Raw genomic sequence first — 25,382 nt, 5'->3', positions numbered from 1 at the left:
ATAAAAATTGAATATAATATAATATTTCGCTAATATGTACGCCAAACACTAAAAACTCTCAAACTTAGTGCGCTTTGAGCTGAAATCTGCTTGGAGCTTGCCAGTTGAATTAGTATGTATGTATGTACATAGGAGACAAAAACAATATTAAATAAATTCACAAAATGTTTAATAAATAAGCAATTAAAAAATCAAATTAAATCTGGAATTGGGTACAAATGTCTATATGTGTATCAAATATATATATACCATGTACAAATATGCACTATATGCAACTAAAATTGCGCCTGCGGTCTTTAGTCCAAGCGTTCTTAATGAAGTATTTTTTTTATTCATAAATAATTTTTATAAAAATCAGCGAATATACAAGTATTAGTTTCAAGTCTGGCATTTACACATCACTCACACATACATACATCATTTAAACCACATACATATACATATTTATAAGGCATGATTAAATATTACAAGCCTTTGTACTTGCCTCAAACATACATTTTCTACTTATGTATGTACATATATGTGTGTATGTGTAATTGAGCATGTTAATTTAAATCTTCTGAAGCCTTACGCGTAAATCGTTTTAAGCACAGCTTAGCCTAATCACATGCTTCCTAATGACGCCGCGTGGGCGGATTAAATCACAGCGGTTGCGTGAAATTTAAATACGAGTTGATATTAGCCGACGCAGCGGGCGAGTGCTGTTAGTGGAATTTCTCTGTATATACAACACACACATAAGCATATGTATGTATATATACAATCACAGCTTAGTGAATGGAGCGGTCGCTTAAATCTGTAATACTTTTAGGTCAAGTATGAGATAAAAATTGAGAAAAAACTAATATCAAATGAGTAAAATAAAATTGAGCAGGTTGCAGCATAAAATAAATAAAAAAAAATACTTAAACAAAACAAAATAATAAGAAATGTTAATTTTGGCTGCCACATAGCTATAATACCCTTTACAAATAAAAACGTTTTCTATGCAAGAACTTGATTTTTATCGATTAGTTTGTATGGTAGCTATACGAGTATGCTACAATGGTCGTATCTGAACAATTTCTTCGGATATTGTATCATTGCCCAATATAATAATCCCTGCCAAATTTCGTGAAGATAACTCTACAATAAAAAAGTTTTCCATACAACAACTTGATTCTGCTCGATCAGTTTGTATGGTAGCTATACGCTGTAGTGGTCCGATTTGATTAATTTGTTCAGATATTGTATCATTGCCCAAAATGATAATTCTTGTTAAATTTCGTGAGAATATCTCTCCAAATAAAAAAGTTTTCCATACAAGAACCTGATTTTGTTCGATCAGTTTGTATGGGAGCTATACGCTATAGTGGTCCGATTTGAACAATTTCTTCGGACATTGTATCATTGTCCAATATAGTAATCACTGCCAAATTTCGTGAAGATATCTCTCCAAATAAAAAAATTTCCGTACAAGAACCTGATTTTGATCGATCAGTTTGTATGGTAGCTATATGCTATAGTGATCCGCTATTGGTGTTGCCGACAAAAATGCGCCTTCTTCAGAAGAAAAAAACGTGTGCAAAATTTCAGATTTATATTTCAAAAACTGATGGATTACCTCGCCACAGAAAGACTTGGCTAAATCGAATTTTTCCATAGTGTCTTGTATTTTATACGCTTAAGAATAGGCAAACCCTTCAACATACATTCTAGGTGCATATTTAACTTTTACAAAAAAAAAATAAAAATTGGTATGCTACACGTTGAAAAATTCCTTTTTCGATAAACCTATCGAGAATTACAGAGTTACTCTGAACGAAATAATAAGATTAGTTTGTGTTTGCTCAAACAACATGAACTGCAACACACTTGAAAGTACTTACACTGGGATATGCCCTTCAAACTAAATTTTTGATGAGATCACATCAAGCTTCAGACAGTGAGGTTATTTAACTTTTTATACACCGACTTACCACTAATCATTTTAAAGTGTTATAACTCAAATTTACGACAAAATTTTATAAGAAAAATGGCAACAAAAAATAAACATAACAATTTCTGCTTTCAGGCGATCCCATTGCATGCATCAATGATGGCTCTATACCAATGCATGTCATCAACACATTCTGTTGGATCACATACACATTCACCATACCCGGTCAGCAGCACCGTCAAATTGGCACAGATGTGGCAGCGCACGGCCTGGGCAATGAATATGGACAAGAGAAGCGTTATCACAGCTACTATCAGTGGGTGCCATTCGTGCTGTTCTTCCAGGTGCGTGAGATTGGTGGTAAAATTAACGCGTGAAAATCAAATTAATTTTCTTTATCATTATTTTAGGGACTCATGTTCTATGTACCACATTGGATTTGGAAGAATCTGGAAGATGGCAAAATGCGCAACATCACCGAGGGTCTGCGCGGTTTCATTACCATGCCTGAAGATTATCGCAAAGATCGGCAAGATCGCATTATAAAATACTTGAGAGAAAGCTTGAATTCGCATAGCAGTTACTCGTTTGCTTACTACTTCTGTGAGGCCTTGAATTTCGCCAATGTTGTGTTGAATATCTTTTTGGTGGATAAATTTTTGGGTGGCGCTTTCATGACATACGGCACCGATGTGATTAAATTCTCAAATATGGATCAGGAGCGTCGTTTCGATCCGATGATTGAAATATTTCCACGCTTGACGAAGTGTACTTTCCGTAAATTCGGCCCGGGCGGTTCACCACAGACGCACGATACGTTGTGTGTGTTGGCTTTGAATATTTTGAATGAGAAAATTTACATTTTCTTGTGGTAAGCTGTTGCTGCTGTTGTTTTTGTTTGCGATTTTGAAAAAGAATATATTGCACTTGCAGGTTCTGGTTCATCATTTTGTCCGTGCTCTCTGGCTTGGCTTTAATATACTCACTTACTGTTATAATGATGCCGACAACACGCGAAACGATCATCAAACGCTCTTATCGTACGGGACAGCACAAGGAAATCCAATTTTTGATACGCCAGTTGGATGTGAGTTGTAGAGAATGCCGTTATATACCACATACGCGTCTTTCCGTGCAAAATGTATAAGAAAAAAATTTTTAGTGCAACATTTTTTTTGTATTTTTTGAGTCAAAATATTAGTCGCGTCTTTTTTTAATTCGACACAATATAAACAATTTGAGGTTATGAATTTTCGAAATTTCAGCGCTCGAAAACATGTTTTGCATGTTTTTGCACGAAAAAAAAATCTCAATATACATATATTTTGGATGGAAGGACCCCTATATACATATATATGTATATATTTTATACGATTTAATATTAAATTATTTATTTTTGCATTTGCACAGATTGGTGACTTCTTGGTTTTGCACTTTTTGGGACAGAACATCAATACAAAGTATTACTGTGACTTGGTGCAGGAGCTATGCCACGTACTCGGCGCTTCGCGTCCGCCATCGGCGCCATCCACCTTGGAGATGCATCCCATTTATCCGCAAGTAGATCGATTCGGCAAGGAGACCGAGACATAAATCGGTGCGCAGTGGGCGGAAGGGAGCGAAAAGTGCAAACAAAAACAGATAATAAAACAAAAACAAAACGAAACATTAATGAAAAGAAAGTTAAAACGCCATTAAAAAAAAAAACAGAAATTATAAAAACACACACTGGCAAGCAAATATAAAAACTGTTGAAAGAGCAAAAAATCCTAAGGGCAGTCAGCGCTCGGCATTCTGCTGTTTAGCGTCAGCTTGACACTATGCGCGAAAACATCCGACTACTCAATACAATGCACCTGCGCTCCACTAGAAATAAAATAACGAGCGACAGACCAACACAGCAATAACGGCAAATACTGTGTGTCTCAAAATACTGGCAAAGCAGAAAATTTTTAAAACACAAAATTAGCGGTACTTCGTTTTTGAAACAGCGAAAAGCATACAATTGTGCCAAGCAAATAATACAGATAAAACAAAAACACAATAATATATATAAATATTAAAAAAATTAACTGCCAACACACAACGCCTGCGCAACAGTGCAATTTCTCCATTTGCAAGCCTTTTGCAACATTGTTCACACACACACACACGCAAATAAGCTAAGCAGAAATAAAACATTATAGAATTTATTATGTAAAAGCATAACTTACGTTGTCCAATAGTTATTGCACAAAGCCAATACGCGCAGCGATTATACTTGCTACAATATAATTATGTAATATTGACAATTGTGTAAGCCACAATTCCCTCTTCCATTTTCATAACTTTTAACTTTTTATACGCGCATTTCTTATACTTATATGACTTTTTAGTACATAAATTAAATATTGTAAGCCTTTAGATTTTACTTGAATGATCTTCTACATACATACATACATAAATATGAAAATATTAAAAACTGGAAATTTGTTTAAGTTAAATCTTAAAAAATCAACATAAACAAAAAAAAAATACAATTAGTATACATTTGATAAAGTGTTTAGATAAGCTAAAGTTTAGAAATTCATGTACGAAAATGCGAATATTGTGATTGTTAGGGAGACTTCTTTAAATAAATTTTTCTATTTTATGAAGCGATAAACAACAGTTATTGTGTCATTGAGAAATCATATTCTTTAAAAAAAAAATGTAATCACTCGTCGACAAGTATATTAATGTTGTTGCCTTTAAAATAATCCTTATAAAATAATCCCCATTCGATATTATTCCCTTACGACAGCGCTTCTTTCAATCGTCGAAACACTACTCATTTGCCTATACTTGTAAAACGACGTTCTTTTAAGGTTCTCTTTGTATTTGGAAATAAGAAAAGGTTACACTGAGTCAGGTCTAGCGAATATGGAGAGTGGATAATCGTTATAGTATTGTTTTGCCAGCGAAAAAAAATCTTTTTAAAAACGAAAATCGCTAAGGTCGTACCAAAACGTGTAACCTTAGCGGTTGCTACAGACAGAGCAAGCAATAAAGGGGGTATTCTGGTTTAGAAATTCGAAAAAATTATTCGATTTTTTTGCAGATTTTTATAGTATAACTCTTCAACAAAATGTCCCTAAGAGGATTTTTCGAAATTCAAATTATTTTCTGAGTTACAGCTCATTTTGCATTCGTTTTTCTCATAACTACTTTTGTAGAGACGGTGTGCATGATATCTCAAGTTCTACTCAACCGATTCGCATGAAATTTTACACAGAGCTTTCGTATACATTATAGTATCGCACTACGAAGAGCTTTCGAAAGATTTTTTTTTTTTAATTCCGAACCACAAAAAAACAGGGAAAATACGAAACTTTTTTTCAAACCTCCACCATTTTGTAAATTTTTTTTTTTTCAAAAACGTTTCGTAGTGCGATAACTACACTTTTATTCTTCACGGATTTCAGATAAATTTTAATTTTAGGTCACGGAAAGGATTTATGTCCTGCACACCAGGACAAGCCATTGTTTCATCAGTCTCTACTTCGCCGACCTGCAGTTTTTTAAAATTTATTTTTTTTTTATATTATTTATGTTTTGTATTCTTAGAATATCAATAAAAAGCATGTAAAAAAATGGATAGTCAAAATAATTTTTGATTTTTTTTATCGCGTCAAAAAAAAAAATACCTAAAATTCGGGCTTCTAAACCAGAATATCCCCTAAATACGGCCGACAATTTTATAGTAATTCAGGGGCATGTACTCGTCCATCAACAGTATACAAAAAAAGTACTATTGAACTGACCAAACCCACGATATTTTAAAATTAAAAATTATTGTTATATTTCGAACACACCTCTTATGTGGTAGTGTCAGTAATCGATTCGCAATTTCTTTCCTCGTTATCATTGCAAAAATTTTACATGTAAAAGCAATAATAATTACCGTACATGAGCTAACGAAGGGTACCAGTAGGAAGAATTCCTAGGACCGATGCTTATATTCAACTTGAACGTGTCCATAGAGCGGCGGTTAACCTACACCAACAATAGCACTTAATGCTATTCTACACATAGCACCATTGGATATTGCCGACAGGTGCATTGTGCATTGCGAAGTGGGTTCTGATTATAAGAAGGGATTCAAACAAGGATACGCTGAAATACTCTGCTCCTCTTCTCTGTCTGTTAAGATCGACTTTCCAAGCCTAACCTAATCATTGTGAATGCCTCGCTTGAGAAATTGCTGCCAAAAATATTATATTTTTTTGCTGATTTTTGAAACCTAAAACTTGAAATATATTAATTACATATACATATACATATATGAAGTTATAAGGGTTTCCTAGAGAGAGCATGTTATTGATGTCCAATACAATTTTTTATGATTTTTTCATGAATTTCTTGTCTGCATTTTAATGATATTGCACATGGTAAATGTATTCATATTTAGCTATCGCTCTATCACTCAAAAAGCACATTTTTATTAATTAGAATTTTGGAAAATATACTTTGGAATCATAAAACAAGGAAAAAGATTAAAACCATCGATAATTTTCTTTAAAAAATGTTCCATGTAAGGACTTGAGTTTGAACGATCAGTTCGTATGGCAGGTACATATGTATGTATATCTATATATAGTAGTCCGATCTGAATAATTTGCTTTGTAGCGATGCCTTGGAAAATAATATGTGCCAAGTTTCGTGCGGAAGCCTTGTCAAATAAAAAAGTTTTCCATTAGAGGACTTGGGTTTGATCGGTCAGTTTGTATGTATGTCGCTTCGCTCTTTGAGCTCTTGAAAAGTTCCAAGAAAATCCGATGTTTTCGAGCCAAATTTTTTCAGCAATGTGGCCCATATCTGACTGAATAGGTTTGTAAAGAAGTAAAATTTCCGCATTTGAGGCGAAGAGCAACCTGAAGAGATTCAAGAGCTGCCATTTCATTCAGAAAAAAACAACAGCTTGGTGTGGTTTGTAGGCTGGTGGAATCATCGGTTCATATTTCTGCAAAAATGATGGCGGTGAGAACATAACCGTGTATAGCGACAGCTATTGCGTAAAGATAACCGATTTTTTGATTTCGGAAATTGAAGCTCGAGATCTCGGCGACATTTTTTTTTCAATAAGACGGCGGCACTTCCCTCACATAGCATCAATCAATGGATTTATTGAGAAAAACTTCGGTGAGCAGATAATTTCACGTTTTGGGACGGTCGATTGGCCACCAAGAGCGTGTGATATCACACCGTTAGAATTTTTCCTGTGGTGATATGTAAAGTCTAAAGTCTATGCGAACAATCTTGCTTCGATTCAGGCCTTTGAACAAAACGCGCGTCTCTCGCCAATTACCAGTCGCAATGCTCGAAAGAGTCATTAAAAAAGGGAGTCAACGAATGAACCATCTGAGACGTAGCCGCGGCCAACATTTGAAAGAGATAATAATCTTCAAAACATAAATGCCAGAGAATGTGCTTTCGAATGATAATAAACATTCCCCATTAAATTTGAAGTTTCTGTTTTTTTTTTTGTTTTTTCTAGAAGTGTTAAGAATACCGCTATACGCGTGAGACCAAATCAAATAATTGTGAATTTCGAAAAAATATTGCCTACATTGGATACCGAAATGTAAAAACGGTTGGGTATAAAATACCCAATTATTTCTATTCTTTATAAAACCATTCCAAATGGTGAGCGTTAGGAAAGCTTTCAGCATAGTTTATTTAACTTATATTTTACGTATAATATATTTAAAGAAGTTATACTTATTCATGCATTTAATCTTGAGCAATCACTTACCGATTTCCCCAATCGATGCGCGAAACAACCAATGTTTGCAATTCCAATGTTTGGTCCTGCGTCAATGTGGCACCTAACAGCTCGCGTCGACACTCCAAGATGGACAACATTACCTTGCGTAATGTGTGAAATTTGTACGTTTCTCGATCCTTTAGAGTATAAAATTATAAAAATAAATCATTACAAAAATTTTGTTTTTGTTTTTGTACTTCTTTGTACAAACCACATAAAGTTTCTTCCATATTTCCGACCATTCACGCAGGACTTGTGTACATTCACCGACTACTGGATCAATTTTCGACAGATCCTTAATGTGTATATAGGTTTTGGGGAAGATTCCGACAGCGCGCGACTTTCGCGCACATGTGCCACGATACCAGTTTTTGCATTCTTCCAGAATTTCAACGGAATCGCCCACGTCGAGCGCCAGACCAAAACGGACATCACCATGCCAATTGTGTATGGCTGCAAGAAAGGAAAGTGTTTGATGGATTATTAAATATTGGAATTTAAACAAACTATAATAGGAATTTATTGTACAAAATTAGCCTCACGATAAACGGGTATTTTGTATGTGGTGAATTTCAACAGATTTCTAATGACTGGTCAACAATTTCAGACACATTATCTAATTCATAAGTAAAATTAAACGGAATATAAATAAGTTTGGATACATATATACATATGTATTTCAAGACCCTGTATTTCTCTCTCTCAATTCATGAATTAAAAGAGCTTGAGCATCCGAAATTGTATCGGAAGAAATGGTTTATCATAGAAGGTTTGAAGATATATGTATAGTTAAAGAGGCTTCTCTACCAATTTGCTGAACCGATATAGTATAACTGAAATATACGAAGAAGTTGATGCATGAAAATCCCATACTAAAACGGAATGTGACGGAACTAATACACGGTTGGATATACTTAATAGAGAGAAAATTAGCTTCACTTGATTTTGAAAATGGACACCAAACATACAAACACCCGACGAACCGTTTTGGACGTCGAAAAACTCACTTATTACAACAAAAAAATTAGGTATTTGAAGATAGGACAGGTTTGAAAATAAACAAACTATGAAACTTTTAGTGGAAATTCCATATGTCAGGACCTACTAGACCAATTTGAACTAAATTTGGTAAATATGTAATGATATGCCGTTATGTTATGCTGACAAGGTCGGTCATTTTGAATGTTTAGTTAATTTTTGGCAGCTGTTTTACTTTGACTCGTGTTGGTTCGTCTTTGTTTTTTGCTTAGTCCAAAAAATGATCAAAGGACCGGTATAGGATTTTGGGGAAAACCTATGTAAATTAAGTGCGCGGACGCATTTCGAATGTTGACTGTGGCATATGATGAAGCTATTTTGGATAAAAGCCACGTATATCGGTGGTACAACATGTGAAAGTTTTGCTAACACTTTTCTTCGATTGCGGGAAGGTGCATCATGAGTTTTTGCCAAATAGACGTACGGTAAATAAAGAATATTAATAGTGCATGCTGAGGCTGTAAGGGGGAATACGATTGATATTCTTCCAAGGAGCTAAACAAGATCATTACTTTTTTTAAATGTAATGGAATATATGTAAGGTTAATGCAATTTTGAGTCCATCATCAATATACCGATATGATATATTGTTTCCGGCCTTTCGTCTGACTTCAGACCGATAAAGTTTGTCAAAAAGTGTGATATTTTAATGAAAATAAGTACACAAGTTTTCTTAAAATGTCGTTTAGAGCTAAACTTGAATGGAATTGTCTAGACATTCGGTTCAGTGGTTAGTTTTTCTTCATATTTCCAATATATTAAATTTAGTCTTCTCGGTTAAAGGGTTACCCGGGTTACGAGTTTCAAAAAAAAAATTATTGTCTTATTCTACAACTATATTTCTTAAATTAACGATATTAATATATTAAATTTAGACCCTTACTTTCGGTTAACAAATTTTGAGTTAAACGAACCATTCCGCCGTATATGTCATGATTTCAATTTTCAAAAAATTCTTTACCATTAAAAAAATTATTTTATCTACTCTTAACAAGTAACATTTTATTAAATCTAATTCTTAATTTCTGTTACAACACCTAGCTGAGCAGCTTAAGATCGCAACGCCTTGCCTTTTATGACTCGGCTCGAGCGGAATTGTTCGCGGGTTGCGCCCCTCGCGTCGGTTGGGCGGGAGGAGGGTAATCGTTGGGTATTATTATTTTCAAGTTGATCCGAGTAATAGTTTCGGAGATACAGCCTTGAGAACTAGTGCGCTCGAGATTAGCTAGGCTGAGTGCAACGTTTTTAAACGCATTTTTCTCAAAACTGTGTTTTTAAAGTCGGTTGGCAATATTTCTTGAGAGCTACTCAACCAATTTTCATGAAATTTTACAGAGGTTTTTGAGATACAGTTCTTAAATCCTTGGACGAAAGATTTTTTTAGATTACAACTATTTGAAAAAAAATGTCGCGATATTTTCACTGAAATTTTTTTTGGAAAAATGTCTGCCAAAAATCCAATTTTCAGTTTTATTCCTTCGTCTAAGCTCTAAGTTAAGGTTTTAACTAAAACACGTATTTTTTCACTTTAGATGATCCTGTAAGGAGCTATCGTACCAACGCGGCCGCATCTTTTTTCCGATGGGTCACCGGAAATGGCTGAGGTTAAAATATTTTTTCCAAAAATTTCAGAATTTCTTTGCTAATAGTGTACACATGTTTGTAATAATAAAATATTGCATTTTTGAGAAAAAAATTGCTGAAAAAGGCTGTTTTTTGCCTATGTAACCACTTAAGTTACCATATAACATCACATTTAACTTAAGCCGATTTTAATATAAATATCCGGGACATGAAACAAAATATAGTAGTAAAACTTAGTAAGTCTACAGACTTTGGTCTAGGCCTTTTACCTCTGAAATAATGATTACCTGCTGCAACAGAACTCAGCCCTTCCTTACTTGTTTGAATACAATTCGCTCATTTACATAAAGACATAGTACAATTATGTCGGTGTGCATATCAGTATATGTATGCTTCGTAAATAGTCGGCTTTATTGTAATTTTGGTTCAACGCTCTGATAAAATAAACGCACCGTAACTTTATATATATATAAGTATATAATATATAAGCTATGTACATATTTATATCATTTGCATTCTGCCTGAATGAAGCTGCGATTACAAAGTGAATGAGCCGAATGGCGCCTACTGCCAGCTTAGTCATTGGCGCGCAGCTCAAAGTGCGCAAATTACAAAACAGACGCAGCGAAAAGAGGAAGTCATATATGAACATCATACATACATACCAGTGGGTGTGTTTGTGTCGTTATCTGCTTTAAACGTGTGAGCGAGCTTTGGCAATGACATTGTTATTATTCCGGAAAATCTAAACAATCGATTACTGAATAATGGAGCTAAATAAGTGCAGTCACATGTGAGACATCACTATATGCTTACGCTTTCATGTAAAAATAAAAAAAATCAATTCTTAAAGTATGACGCATGGTGTTTTTCGCCTTGAAGACACAATTTTAACTGTTCTACTGATATTTCCTTGGTCTGACAAGTAAAGAGGTTTGGCGCAAGAATTTTCCATGTTGAAAGCATCGTTGCGTCAACAGATACATATGTACTTATGTAAATAGGATTTATCTTATGAGTTTCCCTTTCGTAAACCAAACAGAATATTAAATGTAAAATAATTTGACGAATCGGCGTAACAAATCGAGCACTCACAACTTCCAAAAAGCAAATAAACTTCTTTTTTACTGGCGTAGAAACCGTTTACGTGGTTATAGCCGAGTTAACAACAGCCCACTAGTCGTTCTTTCTTTTCTCTGTTTGTCGCCGATTGGAGATTCCAAATTTAGTCAAAGTCCTTCTCCACCTTGTCTGACTAACGAAGTGGAGGACTTCCTCTACCTCTGCTTTCACGGGCGGGTACTGACTCTTAGAGCCGGAGTGTTTCCATCCAGGCGGACGACATGACCTAGCCAGCGTAGCCACTGTCTCTTAACTCGCTGAACTCGTCATATACCCCGAGCTCTATACATACATATACGATATATAACTCATACATTGACCGAAATATTCGACATAAGGTTTGTTATACATATGTACTATATGGGAGTTGAGGTAGTATCGACGCGATTTTATCTCTTAACTATCGGGTGATTTTTTAAGAGCTTGATAACTTTTTTTAAAAAAAAAACGCATAAAATTTGCAAAATCTCATCGGTTCTTTATTTGAAACGTTAGATTGGTTCATGACATTTACTTTTTGAAGATAATTTCATTTAAATGTTGACCGCGGCTGCGTCTTAGGTGGTCCATTCGGAAAGTCCAATTTTGGGCAACTTTTTCGAAGTTGGCAGAAAATCCGCTTTTTTATCGACAAATTTTGTTCAGCGATGAGGCTCATTTCTGGTTGAATGGCTACGTAAATAAGCAAAATTGCCGCATTTGGGGTGAAGAGCAACCAGAAGCCGTTCAAGAACTGCCCATGCATCCCGAAAAATGCACTGTTTGGTGTGGTTTGTACGCTGGTGGAATCATTGGACCGTATTTTTCAAAGATGCTGTTGGACGCAACGTTACGGTGAATGGCGATCGCTATCGTTCGATGCTAACAAACTTTTTGTTGCCAAAAATGGAAGAACTGAACTTGGTTGACATGTGGTTTCAACAAGATGGCGCTACATGCCACACAGCTCGCGATTCTATGGCCATTTTGAGGGAAAACTTCGGAGAACAATTCATCTCAAGAAATGGACCCGTAAGTTGGCCACCAAGATCATGCGATTTAACGCCTTTAGACTATTTTTTTGTGGGGCTACGTCAAGTCTAAAGTCTACAGAAATAAGCCAGCAACTATTCCAGCTTTGGAAGACAACATTTCCGAAGAAATTCGGGCTATTCCGGCCGAAATGCTCGAAAAAGTTGCCCAAAATTGGACTTTCCGAATGGACCACCTAAGACGCAGCCGCGGTCAACATTTAAATGAAATTATCTTCAAAAAGTAAATGTCATGAACCAATCTAACGTTTCAAATAAAGAACCGATGAGATTTTGCAAATTTTATGCGTTTTTTTTTAAAAAAGTTATCAAGCTCTTAAAAAATCACCCGATATTATCATGTCATATACTAAAAAAATGTTTCCTCGGTTTCATTAAGGTACCTCACATACAATCCCTTATCATATGAAGGAAAGTCAATCGGATGTTCGGAAATCCTGATAAAATTCGTCAAATTTTAGACACAAAGATATACCGTTATGAGTAAAACACGCTCTGTAATTTTCCTTGAGATAACTCAAATATATATATATTTATATATGCGGTATAAAGTCATCCGGAAGTTCGAAAATCTTTATATTAGGTATATGGGAGCTCAGGGAAGTATTAACCCGATTCAAGCCATTTTTGATACACATAGATACGACGATGTCCAGAAAAATATTCTCTCTGAATTTCAATCGATCTAAAGGAAACTATAGATACTGGAGTCTACATATTCGGTGACTAAGGGCTTGAACAGTTCTGGTGTGATTTGGGAAATTGCCATCATAAGTTGGCAGTTGAGATATGTGATTTGACCAAAAAGTGGGCTGTGTCACGCCTATCGTCCAATTTCCACACCGGCTGTCCCACAAAGCCTTCTCATACCATCGCGGAAGTGCAATTTAACGTCTCTGGCGTATTTATTTATTGATTTATTACACTTTTAGTACCGTCATATGACTAGTGAGGGGGGTTATCTTCCGATTTCATCCATTTTTACATAGTAGGGTAAGTTGTTGTAGCTTGAGTGGTTTAGGAGATATGTACATAATCTTTCCAAAATGTTTCGCGCTTCTCGACTGCAATTCCCTGTATTTAATTAGAGTTTTATATCTCAATTTAGTGCTTCGTTATGGTACGTCATACGTTTTCGGTTAATGACGATTTGTGGGCGAGGCATTGGTTCGATTACGCTCATCTACGAACTTGTACTTAATTTTTTGCCAAGAAACGCGCATACCAAGTTTCATCATCTCAAGTTACACCTTCTACGGATGGACGGATAGACAGACAGTCACCCGCATTTCAACTCCTTCCTGGTTATTTATAGATATATAACTCTCGATTAGTTTTAGGAGATACATACAATCGTTAGAGTATAAAAATTTGTCCACCGCTAGATACCCATTTTCGGAGTTCTTTCAAGAGATCGCTTAAGAGACCAAGGGAATATATTCTGAAAATGTACATTATAATTTTCTATTTAACCAATAAAATTTAACCAAGAAAAAAATACGAAAAAATGTTGCCATTTAATCTAGAAAAACAACGGTTTCGCGTGGTTTGTAGGCCGGTGGAATCAGAGTTCCATATTTCTTCAAATTAGTTCAGTTATCGCACCATGAAAATTGACTATTTGATGCCTGAAATTGAAGCTCATGATCTCGGCGACATTTGGTTTTAACAAAACGGTGCCACTTCCCACGCATCGCACCAAACAATGGATCAATGGATTTATTGAGAGAACACTTCGGTGAGCAGATAATTTCACGTTTTTGGCTGGTCGATTGGCCAACAAGATCGTGTGATATCACACAGTTAGATTTAGGGAATATGTAAAGTCTAAAGTCTACGTGGACAATTCCGCCTCGATTCAGGTCTTGTAGTAAAACATCACACGTGTAATTCGCCAGTTACTAGTCGAAATGCCCGAACAAGTTATCGTAAATAGAACTCAACTGACGAACCATATGAGATGTAGCCGAGGCTATCATTTTAGAGAGATAATCTTTAAAAAATAAATGCCAAAGAATGTCCTTTCGAATGATAATAAACACTCCTCAAATCAAAATAAAGCACCCTTTACATATAAGTATTAAGGAAGTCATAGTCACTTTCATAGAACCAGTGCTGTTAAAGAAAGCTGAGCTGGCGATAATTATAGTTATGTAAACGATTGTGAAAAGCTGTTTGCTGAAAAATTTATTGCATTCAATGGAACATTTAACAAGCAATAAATGATGTGGTGCATAAATTTGAAATGAGCTAGCGAAAAGTGGGCGCCAGGATGTCAATGTATAGGTGCCGTAAGCTAGAATTTACTATTTAATATTTATTTACGCAAACCGACAGGTATTTACATGCATAATAGGCACTTGCCAACAGCGGCTTAAAAGCTAGAACGCCACGCACAAACATACACACACACAGTTAAGTTGCATATGTAAAGGTGTGTGTGTGTGTGTGTGCAGACGGAAAGTGATTTTTTAGCATATTTTTTGCCTGCTAAAACTTCTTAGCAGCGTTGCCAATTATGGATTCAAAGCGCATACGCGTCATTGGCAACTGCAATCAGCAAATTCAGCGCAAAATAAATGCAAAGGAACGCAAAAGAAAAAACAACAACAACAACAACCGTGAACAGAAGAAATGCAAAGCAACGGAGCAGCCGTGCAAATGATATGCCAAGCAAGAAGAAGCAAATAAAACTCCGTGGAGTGCCATAAAGCACACTCAGGCAAGCAACAGACACACACACACAGACACTCACACGCGGAGATGCACTTGCACGCTTCATGCGTTTGCAGAGCCAGGAAGATATATAAAAATATTGTAAAACGGCGGGAAGTGCAGATAAAAGGCAGCCAAGCAACCTAGCAGTCAGTCGCTGAGGCAGCCGGCAATCGCTGAGCCAAAGCAGCAACATTAAATGCGGCGCACAAAAACAAAGGCAACAAGCTTGCGACTGAAAGCGAGCTAGAAATGGAAAGAAATAAAAAGCAAAAACAATAAAAAAAATGAACAGTGCAAAGGAAAACAAAATGAAATAAAATAAAAAACGAAAAAATATGCGGTTTCCTGTTTTGGAACGAGCGCACTTGCCGTCACTCAGCCAGCCAAGCAGCCGGCGTGCCAACCCGCCAGACGGACAGCCGCACCAGCTTGGGGGTCGGCAAAGAGAATCGCCATGCCCAGCTGGATGGCGGTGTGGGCTTGGCAAACAGCGCTGGCACCGGCAGTGTTTTCCAAGCAAAATGCAGAGGCACGGTAGCCGCTTTGACGTAGATGTTGGCGCTGCCGCCGCCGACGAGAGCGGACAGTGAGGTGTTTACTAAGAAGACAGCAGACAGGCATACAGACAGACATACGTACATACTTAATGATATTAAAATGTTTTATAGCTCTTTTACGGTTAAAATAATAATAGCGGTTTGAGTTAATTTTAAGCCTGAGAAATTAAATAAACAGACAACAAAGCGATATTGCAGAGTATAAATTATATTTAAATGTTTCATATATGATAATTTTTCTTAAAAAATAAAACAAGAAAAAAATGAACTTGAGCTGCTCCCTTCACAGGTACATTTCTTACAGCATAGAAGGGTATAAAAAGAACTTCATCTTGATGTACATATGTTGACCGATCGGTTTGTATGGCAGCTATATGTTATAATGGTCCAAACTGAGCAATTTCTTCGCAGATTGTAGCGATGCATTGGATAATAAACTGTACCAAATTTCCTGCAGATACCTTGTCGAAATAAAAGGTTTTCCATACAAGGACTTGAGTTTTATCGGTCAGTTTATATGGCAGCTATACACTACAATGTTCCGAAATACGCGGTACCGGCAAATGAGCAGCTTCTTGAGTAAAAAAGATGGTGTGAAAAATTTCAGATCGATATCTACTACACTGAGGAACTAATTCGTTCAAATATCGTGCTTCTAAAAATTTTAGAATTCCAGAAATAGTACATGAAGTTCAAAATATTCAAACTCCAACTCTTACTTTCATACATGGAAATAATATTTGGTCTGTACGTTATGCACTGAATGCGCCGAAATGTAGGCAACACTTTCGAAATCCTTGAAATTTATTTCTAGTACTCGCATTACGATTAACGATCCCACTTATGTTAACACATTCTAAAAACCAACTCTTAATATAAGAATTAAATTGCTAATTGATTTCGAAATTTTGATTCATCCCTGAAATGAGAATCCGGCAGGTCTGTAAAAATTCTCTTGTAACACGGTGCGTTGTTCTGATGAAAAGGCATTTTTGTCTGGTTATTTTTCACGAATTTTTCCTTCAACTGTTCCAAAAGGTTGCAATAATGTTCAGAATTGATTGTTTTAACTTTAATTAAGATGAACTCGTTTCGAAGCCGAACAACCAGGTTTACACCACTCTTTAGCCTCTTGTTTTGATTCAGGATCATGGTGATAGACCCAAGTCTTATCCATAGTGATGAATCGACGCGCAAAGTCCACTTTATCCCTTTTAAAACGCTCCAAATGTTGCTAAGAAAGTCGCATTCGAATGTGTTTTTGTTCCATTGTCAGCGAATGCGGCACCCATTGTGCGCACAGCTTTCAAAAACCCAAAATTTCACTTAAAAAATGGCTCAAACTGTCTAATGAGATGTGTAGAGCCTCTACTAAATCTCTCTCAGTCAATTGACCATCTTCCAAATCCATATCCTGTATTTTGGCTATGATTTCTGGTGTTGATGCGCTTTATGGACGTCCTTCACGTGGATCGTCTTCAAGGACAAAACTTATAGAACAACCTGGTAAAATAATATTTATGGAAAATAGAGTTTTTAAATTTAGTAAAATTTTTCCAGAAAAGTTGACTTTTCTGAACTCTGTCATAGCATGACTTCTAAGCAAGAAATCCAAAAATTTATGTTTTGACTTCTATGTTTTTATACTTGAATAAGTCTAGGGAGGATTTTTGCCGCAATTTACTTTAAGCCAAATTGTCATAAGAAAACCTCTCAGAAAACAATTCTACAAGAAACTGATGTTATTTTTTTCTCATCCTCCTCTCATCACTTCATTTGTTGACTACAAAAACAAAGAGCAAAGAGTCGCTGAAACGCCAACGGTGGCGAAACAAAGCGAGCATGCTATGAGTTTTACGAGTCACTTGCATTTGTAGACGAGACATTTTTACTGTCATTTATTTAATGTGTTTATAATTTAGTGTTGTTTTGAGCTTGAATTGATGCAATTGACGCTTGTGCATTCTGCACTGCACTCGCCTGCAATCTGGTGGACATATGTACGAACGACTGTCGGCACAACAAGCACATTCGGTAGGTAAATGCTCGCGGATACGCGGGTAGTCGCAACTGATGGCGTTGCAGTCTTTAATAATTTAAAATTAAACAATGGCACAGCTGATTCAAGGCGTAATTGAATGGGCCTTTGTGGTGGTTAACAAAGATTTAAAATAATGAACACAAAGTGAAGGGTGTATTAGTGTCAACTTGGCTCTTAATCTTGATGTTATGGACTTTGACGCGAAATAATACAAATGCACTCGAAAGGTGGAGGCTTGGTGAGGGTCTTTTCAATTTTATATTAAACTGTCTGGACCTGAGAATGAAGCTTGGTTAGGTTAGATGGCTGATCCCTCAAGATAGCGGGCGATCACACTAAGTCTGCTACATATGTGGAGTATTTTGTGAAGCCAGATGAAACTACTATAGTTGAATATCAGATATCGATAAAGCGCCTTGTACCTATCACAAACCTACTTAGGTGCTTTATTTTTGAGAGATCCGAGGTGTTTTAGCTTTGATCTAGGCGTTGCATTCGAGAAGGAAGTGTTGAAATAATTCTTCTTCCAAGCAGGTGATAAACTGGCCTCCGGTAAAATGTTCAATCTTAGTGCATAAACACCGATCGGATAGTGTACAGCTAGGGCGCTTACAACTAAGTATTAAAATTTATAACTTTGTTGACGGCAAAGAGCTCGCTAGACCTTTTACGATTTATCCTGGGTCAGAAGTTCCTTGAGACTGCATAGTTGCTAGTAACATTGGTCTAACCCTCCAGTAGTGAACCGCAAGAACCCAACGAAGCTTCTACCCGTCCCTATTCTACGGTTTTTAAAACTGAAGTACCTGACCTAGTAATCACGAAGGAAGCATCCACTGAAATAATATATATTATATTGTAATTGCCGAGACGAACGGACGTTTCCACAATTGATGTTTTGTTATAAAAGCAAAAGACTAGATGAACTCTATACTGAACAAGACTAAATGTAGACTCGGTTTAAATGATTTTTTCGCTTTATCCAAGAAAGCAATGTGGGTAACAAAAAAAAGATTAATCACCGTTACGGCCGATAGATCAGTATTCTTCTTCCTCGAAAACGGTTCGCCGGCGGAAATTGACTATATATTGGTTTCTAAGTGTACCATATTTCAGTGGGTTTTTGATTTTTAGGGCTGATATTTAAGCTAGAGGAACGGAAGAATGAATAGTGGACCAAATTTGGCGACCAAAATGATTAACAGTTGACTTTGATTCGTTTTTGTTAGTGCAAATCATTCATTCGTTACGATCAGAGTGGAGTGTAACTGACTGACTAACTTGACCGGAAAATTTTATTCCGTTATTCGACGAATTTTTTCATATTGTTTCAAGTTAGGTAGTAGGGTTGATCCTCGCTCGAAAGGTAGCGATAAGTACCACTTGAACAAATGTGAACGTCGGTTTTTTGTGATACTTTAAATTCGTAAAACTGTATCACCAGATCTTTGAGATCGACGAAGCATTTCAAGCTTACTACAAATTTGTTAAGGCGGTTAATAGCAATCCTATTCACGCTGCGTTCGTCGAAGGTGTGTCTACCAAGTTATATCAATCTGAGTTTGGCAAAGGCTAGGCAATAGAGGAAAAGATGCCTACATGATTCCACCCCATCTTCCTTCATACAGATTTGGCGTGTGAGTCTATTGGACAGTATCCAGTTAGAACACTTACAATTCTGGCGAGATCGACTTCGCTAAGAGCAAGTAGTTCAGACGATCTCTTACGGTTTATTCTGGGCCAGAAGAATCTCGTAGCCACACACGTTCTGGTTGTTGATCAGCGCTTGCCGAACTTACGGGAGGACCATAGATCCAGCGCTAGAATACAAAAAAAAAACAACGGAGTATCGATTCGCTTCCAATCGAATTAAATTGGAGTAAGGGAGGATGGACTCATGTGTAGAAGTTCACGCAAGTGAGGAAAGTTCTCTGAGCCCCATTTACTTGGGAGTGGCCAGAAACGATTCTCTTACATATGACCCAAGCAGCTCACGACTTCCGGTCTTAGACCAAGTATCTTCTGGGTAGCAAAAAAAACGTCCGAGCTAAAGTGAGAAGGTAAATCATTCCTCCCCAGGGTTGTCACCGGCTTTAGATTGCTTAGTCGTACTTATTTATCCTCTAGCGGAAAATTTTATGTTCTAAATAATCCGTTTTTAGATGCCCCTTTTCTTGCGCAGCTTGTTAGGTCACCGCACAAACGTTGTTTTTGCGCATGTCATTTGCGTGTACTTCAAAGTTTTAGGTCACTGTTTAGGCCAACTTAATAGCAATAATTAATTTGTTTAGCAAAATAAACAAAGCGCTATATCCATACAAACTCAACCAAAAAAAAAAAAAAGATTTCCCACAACAGTTACGCTTGGCTCCGGCTCCACCTCCAGCTGCACTGGCAACTCAACAAGGCCTTTTGAGAAGCGTTGCCGCAAATGTGAAAAGCTAATAACGACGCAAAGGAGGATAAATGCCACCAGCCAACAGAAAGTGAGTATTTAAGATAATTAAGTGCGTTCCCTAAGTAAAGTGGGTGTGTAATACGCGTACTTAGCGCGTAAGTGAGAGGCAGTGGCAGTGGCAAAAAATGGTCGGCAGTCGGTATTTCATAATTAAAACGTTCCACTAGCACTAATTGCAACAAGCGAGCGGCCGACCGACCGACCGGCTGTGCCGCACGCTGACAGGCAATTGTAGAGGCGGTTTTGCGCGATTTTTTTTTTGCATAAGCGATCGCATACATACATATATATTTCAGCAAGGGTACGCGGTAGTGCTTGGGGCTGACTGCAATTGGATGGGGGAGAAGTGATTTGCAAAATATGCGGCTGGCAAAAAGGCGACAACAAGCATGTCGTACACTTGCCTACAACTCGAAAATGGCAAAAACAACAATAACAACAACGTGGCATACAACATGCGCAAAGCAAAGCGCAAGTGGCGCAAACTAAAACGCTCCTAAATAGGTCAGTCACATTAAGATGAGGGCATGGTTGTAAGTGCTGTTGTCGCCTTGTTGTTGGTATCGTTCTCTATATACATACATATGTATACATGTATGTATATATGTACATCATTCAGGGAAGTATGCAGTTAGTGGCAAAAGCTCGCTGAAGTGCTAGAAGGGACAGGGACAGCGCATCCAACTGTTATGGCACTCCAGAGGATTTTTTCTCAACAAAAATAATAAAAATGCGAAAATAGAAAAAACAATAAACAAATGTGTAATAGAGAAAGGAACGTTCACCAGCTTGGTATTTAGTGACAATATGCACAATGGAACATAACGTGCCACTTCTAAGTGTGCCGTACATACATACATACATACATAAGACTTTATAAAAAAGCGCATAAACCCTGCAGTGAATAATAGGGTTTCTAGTGGAGATGAGTACCACTATTCACTTGACGCGCCTGAAGTGCTCGTGGATGGCATAATCTTGTTGTCATTGCTCATACAGCCACACCTTAGCGAGTGACGAATCGAACAAACAACTGGTATAAACTTATGAGCAAAAAATAGTAAAACTTTGTTCATAATTGTAAAATTCGTAATTTATTCTTTAAAATCTATGTCATCCTCTTCAAAGTAATCTCCCTTGGCCCCAATACACTTGTGCCAACGTTTTTTCCAATCCTCGAAACAGTTGCTTAAGCCAATTTCCGGAATAGCCTTCAATGCGCGCAGCGATTCACGTTTAATGACTTCAATTGACTCAAAATGTTTTCCTCGAAGCACAACACGGAGTTAAATCAGGCGAATATGGTGGTTGCGGCACGGTATTGGTTGAAAATTTGGCAACAACTCCCGAAGAATCAATGCAGTATGCGACGGTGCATTATCATAGTGCAAAAACCAAGAGTTTTCGAAACATAATTTTACCTCTTTTTACGAATAGCTTCGCGCAAACGGCACTGAAATTGTATTCCTTGGTTTGGCTGGTCGGAAGAAATACTGAGCGCACTGCACATCGATAATCGACGAAAACTGTCAACATAACCTTAATTTTTGACCTGCTTTGACTTGTTTTTTTTTTTTTTTTTTTTTTTTTGTTTTAGCTTCGGCTCACTTTTGCCGCCATATTCGGCGATTGATCGTGTTTCCGACTCGTAAGCTTAGATCCAAGATTCATTGCCAGTAATAATACCTTACATATCCCCTCAGGTATAAGTCTAACGGTGTGATATCACACGATCTTGGTGGCAATCGACCGACCCAAAACGTGAAATTATCTACTCACCGAAGTGTTCTCTCAATAAATCCATTGATTGATGCGATGTGTGGAAATATCGACGAGATCACGATCTTCAATTTCAGGCATCAAATAGTCGGTTATTATGGCGACCGTTAGCCATTGACGGTTACGTTCTAACCGGTATCAATTTTGAAAAAATATCGACCGTTGATTCCACCGGCCCACAAACCGTTGTTTTTTCTGGACGAAATGGAAGCTCTTGAATCTCTCAGGTTGCTCTTCATCCGAAATGCGTCATTTGCTTTACATATCCACTGAGCCAGAAATGGCTTCATCGCTGATTAAAATTTGGCTCGAAAACTTTAGTGTGAGTTGTTTAGTCGAAGAGACCGAAACCCATGTCGTCGTCTTCCTCGGACTGCAAACGTTGATCTTTTTTTCTGAGACGAAATGGTCAAGATTTCTCTTCAATCTCACGTAAAATGCGCCGAGTTGTTCACGTTCCGCGTTCTGTGATTCGGATCTCCAAATGCGTGCAATTGTGTGCTTGTTAGAATATCATTCAATCCAGTGAGCCAGTAACATTTTGGCAAAAATGGTCTCACTTGTCGATTTTGATGAAACAAATTTGAAAAATTAAGAATTACAGTTTCTCTAATCTGAACCGTTTTCCTATACGTATGAAGGGGATTTTTCCTAAAAATTTAAATATATAAATCAAGCCAGATATACATACATATATGTAGCTTATGCTACTGCTGTGGTCAATATGTCTCAACACATAAAAAAGATTTCAGTAAAGATTTTCTTCACTGTGTGCTCGACGTGATCTATTCGATCGAATATCATCCAATAATGGGTGCTGGGTCTCAAGGTGGTGTTGTGAATAGTACGCTCAGTAGGCCGATTATGTTGGCCTTAAGTTGAGAAAAGCGTGCGAAACACAGTCTTTGCAGAACGTGAATTTTCGTAATAAGGCTGAACGATTTGTAAACGTTTTCTATTATTAAAATGGTAAAAAAAATATGGAAAAAATTGCGGTTTACGTATTGTCTTGCGACTTCTATAGAATGATATTTTCCGGCAGCAGGCTTATATCCGTAATTATGAAATAACGAAGGATGGCCAAATAAGTATGTTTTGAGCACTCACGAAATTATTCACATATGTATGTATGTATGTATGTAAGTTAACCGAGTTATATTCTATACTGCATTTTAAGCTTCTAAGGAAACTCATGAACATTAAACAACCGATGGTTGTTGTAGTCCGAATATAGCGAGACATTTCGAAACTGGTGCAATAAGGAAGCATTGTGGTTAGGTTATACCATGAGTAATATTCTATCAACTACTTTTATTTTCAGCACAAATGTACTTACACATAAGTATATGTATTCAAAAATATATTTTTGTTGTTTTTGTCATATAAATATTTACTTTTTTATTTGTATTTATACATATGCTATATGTATATATGTATACTCGTAAATACAGTTTGTTGTTGTGTAAAGCAGGAGAAATGAATTTCCATGCAGTTGGCTGCGCGTGCAGAAATGCCAGCTGAGCTGTTGCCAGGAATGCAAAAATGCTGTATCCTTACAATATACTACAAACAATACAAACACATAAAACATAGCAACACATACATAGTAATGTATGTTTATGTGACGTGTGCAAATGTGTTTGGTTAAGCATTTTCGTAATGTGAAAATACTTGTGTTATTTGAATTATGAAAAGCTGTGGAAAAGCACTCATTTCTACACACGCACACACACTAACACAGGCGCTCCTTCAAAGCTGATAAGCATTTAGCAAACAAGAGAAAAAACATATGGAGCGCTCAGTTGAAGGAAGCAAGGAAAAGCTGGGAATTGACATACGTGAAATATAAGCAATTTTTAATATAATGAAATGCATGCGCATTATGGGCTTGGCGGCGGCACAGAATGCTCGAAGGAACTCCAGAAGAGCGCAAATAATTTGTGCATGAAGTTCAAAATTTCACCAATTTAAATCATAAATGGTGGCTGGCATAATTTCGCATGCGGAAGAAAATTTTTAATATTAATTAAACAAATAAACAAGGAAGAAACCAAGACCATGTCAAGGAAGTATCAATTCCTTTTTAGTTCATGTTTCACAAGAAATCCAATAGATGATTTTTAGTCGGATGATATTAAATAAAATCTAAGATAATTTAATTATGTAAACTGGAAAGTTTAGAGGATCTTTTGACCAGTGTTTCCCAAAATGTTTTGTATTTCCTCGTAAATTTTGGCTCTAAGTTTTGTGCGGTGTGCCAGCAGATGGTGTAACTTGATTATTATTCCATTGTTCCAATATTCCGAACATGCGTTGGAAAGCTCATTCTGCGTCATATTCAGTATATGCCATTTATTTAAAGTATAAGGTTATATTAGGTTAGGTGATGAAGTCGATTCCAAGCGGGATCTCACCTGGACAGCTTAGAACGTCGGTCCGTTGTGATACCTAAAAACTCCTATATAGTGGATTCATTTAAAGTGTTAAACAGCAAAATACCAAAACATTTTTTTCACTGAAGTATGTTGATCTTTGTGCCGGAAAAAGTGTTCTTGGAAAGAGGTCTTCTTCATTACTTTAACACTACTATAAGCTAAATAGTAAGACTTTTTTTCCAATCCTCGCAACAGTTGTTAAATTCAATTTCAGAGATAGCCTTCATTACGCGATTCACATTTAGTGTCTCCTATTGACTCAAAACGGTTTCCCCAAAGCGGTCGTTTGAGTTTGCTGAATAGTCAGAAATCACTCGGAGCTAAATCAGGCGAATACGGTGGTTGCTTCAAGCTATTGGTTGCTAATTTGGCGAAAACCTCACGAAGAATCAATATGCAATATGCGACGGCGCATTATCGTGTTGCAAAAACCAAGATTCCGGCCTCTTTTTACGAATAGCTTCGCGCAAATGACGCATAATATTCAAATAGTATTCCTTGTTGACAGTTCGGCCGAACGGAAGGAATACGGAGTGTACCACATCTCGAAAATCGAAGTGTTAACTAAACCTTGATTTTTGATCTGCTTTGACGTGGCTTTTTCGGCTTCGATTCAACTTTGTCGCGGCATTCGTCCGATTGATCGTCTGTTTCCGGGTCATAAGCATAGATCCAAGATTCATCGCCAGTAATAATACATTTCATGACATCCTGGTAGTCGGAAAGCATTATTTTTCAGACGTTAACGCGACGCTGTTTTTCGAAAAAAATTACTGATTTTGGAATCAATAGTGCTTTCAGTTTTCTTAGGCCCAAATGATCTTTTAAAATGGTTTTCACTGCTACCAAGAATATCTCAATTATGCCAGTGAGATCTCTGACTATTAATCGTCGACTTTCAAGCACCAATTTATTT

The 25,382-nt window shown here is 36.8% G+C and overlaps 2 protein-coding genes across 3 annotated transcripts in view; one reads left to right on the top strand and one right to left on the bottom strand.

Annotated features, from left to right (window-relative positions):
• The window catches only part of LOC126766838 (innexin inx3), a 15,540-nt gene extending 10,973 nt beyond the window's left edge, over positions 1-4,567 (top strand). Inside the window, exons 3-6 of the mRNA XM_050484534.1 lie at positions 2,054-2,262; positions 2,329-2,789; positions 2,852-3,005; positions 3,329-4,567. Of these exons, the coding sequence (XP_050340491.1) occupies positions 2,054-2,262; positions 2,329-2,789; positions 2,852-3,005; positions 3,329-3,511 (1,007 nt within the window). The 3' untranslated portion in view covers positions 3,512-4,567. The remainder of the gene's footprint in view (positions 1-2,053; positions 2,263-2,328; positions 2,790-2,851; positions 3,006-3,328) is intronic.
• Positions 1-25,382, bottom strand: part of LOC126766487 (dedicator of cytokinesis protein 3) — a 97,285-nt gene that overhangs the window by 43,372 nt on the left and 28,531 nt on the right. For both annotated transcript variants that reach the window (XM_050484264.1, XM_050484268.1), the window contains exons 2-3: positions 7,915-8,156; positions 7,692-7,840 (exon numbers count right to left, since the gene is read on the bottom strand). In XM_050484264.1, coding sequence (XP_050340221.1) covers positions 7,692-7,840; positions 7,915-8,156 — 391 coding nt within the window. The remainder of the gene's footprint in view (positions 1-7,691; positions 7,841-7,914; positions 8,157-25,382) is intronic.

This window comes from Bactrocera neohumeralis, chromosome 2, assembly GCF_024586455.1.
Source record: "Bactrocera neohumeralis isolate Rockhampton chromosome 2, APGP_CSIRO_Bneo_wtdbg2-racon-allhic-juicebox.fasta_v2, whole genome shotgun sequence".
Taxonomy (NCBI): Eukaryota; Metazoa; Arthropoda; class Insecta; order Diptera; family Tephritidae; genus Bactrocera; species Bactrocera neohumeralis.
The sequence above is the reverse complement of the archived record's forward strand: the minus strand, read 5'-3'. Positions and strand labels throughout refer to the sequence as shown.